This window comes from Solanum tuberosum, unplaced genomic scaffold (assembly GCF_000226075.1).
Source record: "Solanum tuberosum cultivar DM 1-3 516 R44 unplaced genomic scaffold, SolTub_3.0 scf00549, whole genome shotgun sequence".
In the NCBI taxonomy this organism is placed as follows: domain Eukaryota; kingdom Viridiplantae; phylum Streptophyta; class Magnoliopsida; order Solanales; family Solanaceae; genus Solanum; species Solanum tuberosum.
The window spans coordinates 46,699-53,691 of NW_006239490.1; the positions used below are offsets into that span (position 1 = coordinate 46,699).

Genomic DNA, 6,993 nt, shown 5'->3' on the forward strand with positions numbered 1-6,993 from the left:
ATCTACAAAAACCAATTACCCAAATTTGTCGTCTTCTTTATTATATACAACAACACAGTCTCCTTCATTACGTATGCAATCCCTATCTCATTCCGCCATGATAACACCTCCACACCTTTCCTTTCTCTTCTTTACTCTGCAAATTCACATCACTTTCCTCTTTCATTCATAACTTTCTCACCCCAAATTCAGAGTTTTACTCTCCTTACTTTACTACTCATGTATAGATTTGGTGAATGAATCCTTCAAATTTCTTGCTTAATTGTTGTTTTTTTCAATTTTGACAGACACCCATTTCGTCATTTGATCTAATTTCATCTGTAGTTATGGTTTGTTTGAGTTTTTTACAGAGTTGACAGACACCCATTTCCGAATTTGATCTGATTTTCATTTCTGGGAGTTATTACTACCATGTTTAACACACCTTTAGTTCTGTCCTTTCTTCTTTTGTTATCATTTCCACTGATTTTCATTTTTGGCCCAAAAATTCTCCATCAGAAACACACTGAAATCTCAATTCCTGATGAGGTTGATGATATCGCTTTATTTCGCCGTGCAACTCTTTATTCCATCGGCAAACGTGGTGGGGATGGTGGGATTAGGGCAGTTTCCCGGCTGGGTATTACGAATCCTCGCCGGAAAATTGCTTTTTTGTTTCTGACGAACACAGATCTCCATTTCGCGCCTCTTTGGGAGCGATTCTTCTCCGGTCATGGAGATTTGTACAATATTTACATCCACGCAGATCCATCTTCTAAAGTTGCTTCACCTGGCGGTGTTTTCGATGGACGGTTTATTCCGGCGAAGAAAACCGAACGCGCCTCCCCTTCACTCATCTCCGCCTCTCGCCGACTTCTAGCCACGGCGATTCTAGACGATTCTATGAATTCCTATTTCGCCGTTGTTTCTCAACACTGTATTCCGCTTCACTCTTTCAAATTCGTTTACAAATCTCTCTTCAAATCAACTCATTCCCCGGTGCACCGGAGCTTCATCGAGATACTTTCCGGCGAGCCTCAGTTATGGGATCGGTATGTCGCTAGAGGAGAATCCGTCATGCTACCTGAAGTTCCATTCGATCGGTTTCGGGTCGGGTCACAGTTCTTCATGCTGACCCGAAACCATGCCCGGTTAGTTATTCAGGACCGGAAGTTATGGAGGAAGTTCAAATTGCCTTGTTTGAACAAAGACTCATGTTACCCGGAAGAACACTATTTTCCGACCCTTTTGTCAATGGAGGATCCGGATGGGTGTACCCATTACACTCTCACTCGGGTCAATTGGACCGGTAGTGTGGATGGGCATCCGCATACCTATTACCCAAATGAGATCTCACCGGAGCTCATTCACGAGCTCCGGGAGTCAAATAACACGTATTCACACATGTTTGCGAGGAAATTCTCACCGGATTGTTTGAAGCCGTTGATGGACATAGCGGATAAGGTCATTTTCCGGAAGTAAAACGGGTCGGGTAAGTTTCTTTTACCAATAAAGTTTGCTTTTTTGCTTGTTAGATTTGACCATTGTAGTGTTTTTAGCAACGTCTCAATTGGTTCAGAGAATTCATTAGTTTAACCCTGCGAGTTGTAAATTAAGGTGAGAATACGTGTTAATTAACTATTGTTATATAGCAAGTGGACTAGTCGAGATATGGATTTTATAGTTGTATGTCTTGAGATGTTTGTACATCAAGATTTCAATTTTTCCTAGATAAAAGTGTGATCTTGGAACAATACGGAATTTCTCGATTATAAAAAAAGTAGTGGACATGAAATGATTTAGTAGTGATGCCCTATTGAGGTGTTTCAAGGGACAAAGCCAGATAAGAAGCCATAATTTTCGGAGAGTCGTGTTATGAATAACATTATTTTATCCTTATGAGTTGGAATTGTTACAAGGTGGTCGGGAAGTTGCCTGAAAATGTGTTTTTTAGTCAATTCTACATGTTCAAAAATAAGAAATTTCAATTGCTACGAAAGATTTGAGCCATTAATATTAAGAGAGTTTATTAGACAACCTCATGTTTCTAAGTAATTGGATAGTTTAATGCTTCTTCAAATCTAAGCCATTCAATCTTTGTCCCTACAAATTTGTTGTGTGTTCTTCCCATTGTGTTTTGATGTGATCCTTTTGTCTGGAAAAACGATTTTTTCTTAAATCTTGATGGATAGTGTTACACGGTTCTTGGGACATCACTATCGGTGTGAGTCAGTAGTTAGTCTCTTGTGAAAAAATCGAGGTGTAAACTGATTCAAACATCACTATTATCATAATGTAGACATTTGGTGAAATAGTCATCAACTTTCCGTGATATTGATAAAGAAATGAACTTTGAACGTAACTTAATCTCAAAAAGCACCCCACCGATGGTGGGACACATTAGTCATGGCCATATTAATCTATTGGCGAGAGATGATAGGTATTTGATGAAACAGTCGAGGTATTATTATAAATTGATTCGCGCATCACCCTTTTAGAATTGTTTAATAGATAATGTAAATCTATGGGAACAGTGTGTGTGTGGTTGAATGTCCTTTTTTCATTTGATATATTTGACTAATGTATTGCTTTTTTAAATGTTTTTTGCAGGTGGGGACTGGAATCTTTTGTATTTTAAGTTATTGAAGCACAGAGGCGCAAGCCAAAAGCTCTTTTGTTGGAATAAACAAATAAAATGTTTTTTTGGTGGTCCAATGTACAGAAAGAAAGAAAAAAGACAAGATAAGGTGTGAAATAATATTAATTATCAAAAGTCCAAAAAAGAAAAAAAAGGGGTGTGGGGTTTAGAGTGGAGTTTGTTACCAAAAGGGAACTATTGTAGGAAAATATAAAAGAACAACAAGTAGCAAATGGCTCATTGCTTCTTTTTTTTTTTCTTCTCTTTTTTTCCCTTTTTGTGTTCTTTAAAAAAATGTAGATGAAGAATAGTCAAGTCTCCCATTTGCTTGCCCCCTTTTATGTTGTTGGTTTATTTGTATTATTACTGTTTTCCTCAGTGTTGATGTAATGTTACATTAGTTTGGTAGTTGCATCTAAATATTGGATCCTTCCTTTCCTCTATTTACTCTTTTTAAGTTTTACGAATGATATTTCATATCGATCATCTCTTTCCTCGTCCTCCAACATGGTCCATTCCTGCACAAACCCTCTTATATCCCTGCGTATATTTTTTTTTATATATATTCTTTTATTTATGTATCAAGTGCAAGAAAATGAGAAGATTTAAAAAAAAAAGAAAGAAGGGTTTTTGTGCCGAATGCATAAATGTAAGTATTTTTTTCATTTCATCTTTTATCCATTAGAAAAGAGGCTAAAATGTTGGTCAAATGACTAATTGGCTGTGAAATGAAAGAGTGCTAGAATTGACGCATGCATGGCAACAAGTTGAAACTGGGACACCAACTATTATCCAGAAGAACTGGCAGTCGTAATTCATTAGGTCTATTCATACCCTAATACTTGTTTGGCCTGCCTCTATGTCCTCTTCTTATACTCATATGTAGTCAACCTCTTATATCCAGAGGCGTATCTAGGAGGGTCACCGGGTTCACGTGAATCTATGTTTTCCTCCTGAGATCATATATAGTAGTGTTATATTTTTAAAATATTATTGAAATATAGATGTGTAAATCCACACTCGGAATATCATATAATGCGATGATGACTGAGTGCAACTCTCTATGTGAGGTTAGAAATTTGAATTTTATATTTATCTTTTTTTCTTTTTCTTTTTAAAATTAGATAACACCTCTCTAAGTGGTTATGAGTAGCACTTTTGACAAAGAATTAATTTTGGATCTATAATATTAAAATTTTAACGCTTTTTAGTAATAAGAACCTAAATGTTGAACCGATCAAATTTATATCTTAGATCAACTTTTTTGTAACAATGCACCCATCATTTCGAAATTCTGAATACGCCTCTGCTTATATCTTCTTATCAGGGAATATTTATTTCTCCTCTTCATATGTATGTAACTATCCTAATCTCGTTTTCCTCATCTTTTCCATCACAAAGAACTTTCCATCATGTCTCAAATATCTTCATTCCTAATCTTTTTACTTCTAGTATGCCCACACATTCTGTTAACATTTTTATTTCTGTTATTTTCATCTTCTAGATATGCGAGCTCTTGGTTAGTCAATTCTCTATCCAATACAACATATTGGTCTAACATCCATTTTGTAAAATTTACCTTTAAATTTTGACAACACATTCTTATCACATAGAACATCGGACACGAGCCTTCATTTCATCCCTCTAGCCCCAATACGATGCTTTAATACTCTTTTCAATAATCAAAATGGGAAATAGAAAAATCAAATTGTACCCAATCTAATTAGATGTACAACAATATATTTAGTATAGTTCTACACAGTAGAATCTAAGTCTAATTAGGTTTAATTTTACTATAATATTTTAAGAAATCCAAAACCCAAAAATAATTTGAAATATTTTTAAAAAATAAATAAAAATTGGCCTCAGAACCAGTTGACCCCATCGATATGAATTGGCCACAAAACTAATCTTTCATTCTTAATTGTTGCCGGTCAATTTTTAAAACAAAATCTATCGACCTAAATACTAATATTCAAATAAGAGGTACACTTTTCTTTATGCCAAACTTGTGAGTTAAGTAAAAATCAGGTGGAATCATCAATTTTTGAGTCTACTATGAGTTTTAAGTCAATGCTTGAAAAATAATAGGAAAATAGCCTTACTTTAAACCAGAAATAAAATTTGGACAAAAATATTCATCCATAACAACTTATAAAGGTTTAAAACCCCCTAAATCGTGCTTCTATTTGAAATTCTAGCAAATTTTTGAACCCTATAATTCATTTTTGAATTTTGAACTTATAAAGATTTGAACGTTATAAATTATTCATCGGGTATCTTTAATTAATATATCTTTTCATATTGAAAAGAAAAATTATTTCCAATTTTTAAGTGTAGTGTGACAAGAATGAAAGGGAGTGTAGTTGACAAACAGAAGTTCTGACTTCTAAGTGATGGAGACATAGCAATAAGTTATGACAAGTATTTCAATATTTTAAGAACCGTTTGATCATAAAATTATTCACTTTATGTCTGGTTCAACTTTCACTCATGACTAAAATTATTCACTTTTTTGGTAAAACAATTTGTTACTTTGTATTGAAATTAATGTTTGAACATGAAAATTTCAAATCCAACTTGAACTTGTATGCTAAAATATCTTATAACATATTTTTGTTTCATTTTTCACTTTTGAAATTGTATTTAAAACATGAATATTCATTTCAGTACAACCATAAATTACTCTCATGAATACAATATTTATTCACATTTTACACACATTATATGAGTTACAATAGTTGAGTGAGATTACCTCCTTGAAGCTTAACTCCAAATTTCGCCTACTTGGTAGATTTTAAGATTCTATGGAAATACCCTAATTTCTCAAAGCCCAAGCTCAAACACTAATATATATGGACCGGACTCCTCGTGATCGCCTGATCACGAGGTTCTAGTCAACTTAGGTGAGTTCTCCTCGCAATTAGTTGTGCATTAGACTCTTTTATTTCCCACGCCCTGAACCTCTCGTGATGGGCTCGCAACTTTATGCCAAGATCAAATGAGCTTCTCGCGATTAGCCTCACAATTCATTCAACCTCATTGTCCCCTCCGGAAGGTGATGCTTCCCCATCTCAGACACCCCCTCGCGATTGACTCACATAGTAAGGTGCCCTTGAAAAGCTTGGGTTCAATTTTCAACTTTTGTTTTGATATTTTGGCATCAATCCTTCCTCCAACTTATCCCAAGCATCCCACTTACTTCAAGTGGCCTTGCTAATGTATTTGGGACACGCTAAACACTTCAACAAGCTCAAAGTTAACCACACTTGAGGCTTCAAGTTTATGTGGCTTTACAAATAAGATGTAAGCCATGAGCATTAACACGTTGACTCTGCGGAGGGTAGAGAGTACATATAAACCTAGACAATTCCTGATAAACCTCGACCTCACCTCAAGAAAAAGCATATAAAATGAAATAAAAAAAGAAACTAACAAAAGTGAAAAGATCATGACAAATATATATATATATATAACCAAGTCACATTTAGCAAAAGAAACATTTCACGATAACAAAATGCACGCATTAATAATCTACGATAATAGTTGGTAAAAGCAACACTCACGATAACGAAATGCACGCATTAATAATCTACGAATCATATCAACATTATATACTACTAACACACAAACAAAATATAGTCTAATTATACCAAGAACTTAAGATCCTCCCAACTTCAAAAGAAAGATAAGCATCAAGGCAAGCATAACATACTTGATCAATACTAAGCCAACGATCATCCCAATCACTCATCGTCACCCTCTTCGGCTTGTAAATCTCAATTCCAAGAATTTCCTTCACTAAGCCCTTAAGCCCATAACTCCGAAGATTGTCATTCTCAAGTTCCTCCATCGCCCACTCCCTCAAATCAACCGTATTCGACACTCCAATTCCCCAATCATTCAACAATTTCTTCACATCATTCTCAATCCCAACTCCAACAAATCTGTAATCGTCGTTATTCAGGAAGTTACGGAGTTTCCGGGGGATATTGGGGGCGTGAATGATTTGGTAAATCAAACAGGATTTTCCGACGCAGAGTTGGAGTGTTGCGACCGGGTTTTGACCCGCACCCGGGTTGAAATTAGGGCGCCATTCAATGTCGATTCCGACGATTAAGCGGTGGAGACGGGATTGGTTAGAGGATTCGGTGCTGTCGATCCATGAACAGATCATGGCCGGATCACGGGTAACTAGGGTTTCGATTTCGGTTTCGTTCAAAAATACATCGTAGAGTTTGTGACTGTTGTAAGGTAACTGGTAATCTTTGATCCTCACACTCATGGCGTTCAAAAGCAGAAGAAACAATGGTGAATTTTAAAATTTGGGACTAAGAAACTAAATTAGGGTTTTAAGTTGTAACTGACGGGTCACC

At 35.6% G+C, this 6,993-nt stretch overlaps 2 protein-coding genes across 2 annotated transcripts; one reads left to right on the top strand and one right to left on the bottom strand.

Moving 5' to 3' along the window:
* Nucleotides 1-3,062, top strand: LOC102606293 (uncharacterized). Its single transcript, XM_006365612.2, has 2 exons — nt 1-1,471; nt 2,590-3,062. Exon 1 carries the CDS (start codon nt 412-414, stop codon nt 1,459-1,461), a length of 1,050 nt encoding a protein of 349 aa, XP_006365674.1. The 5' UTR covers nt 1-411; the 3' UTR covers nt 1,462-1,471; nt 2,590-3,062.
* A 3,146-nt stretch (nt 3,063-6,208) lies between these two features.
* On the bottom strand, nt 6,209-6,993 carry LOC102578301 (Werner Syndrome-like exonuclease). The gene has a single exon (XM_006365613.2). It carries the CDS (start codon nt 6,900-6,902, stop codon nt 6,261-6,263), a length of 642 nt encoding a protein of 213 aa, XP_006365675.1. The 5' UTR covers nt 6,903-6,993; the 3' UTR covers nt 6,209-6,260.

What these genes read in the sequence shown, in the direction of transcription:
- LOC102606293 (XM_006365612.2), top strand. Translation starts at nt 412, where the DNA reads ATGTTTAACACACCTTTAGTTCTGTCCTTTCTTCTTTTGTTATCATTT.
- LOC102578301 (XM_006365613.2), bottom strand. Translation starts at nt 6,902, where the DNA reads ATGAGTGTGAGGATCAAAGATTACCAGTTACCTTACAACAGTCACAAA.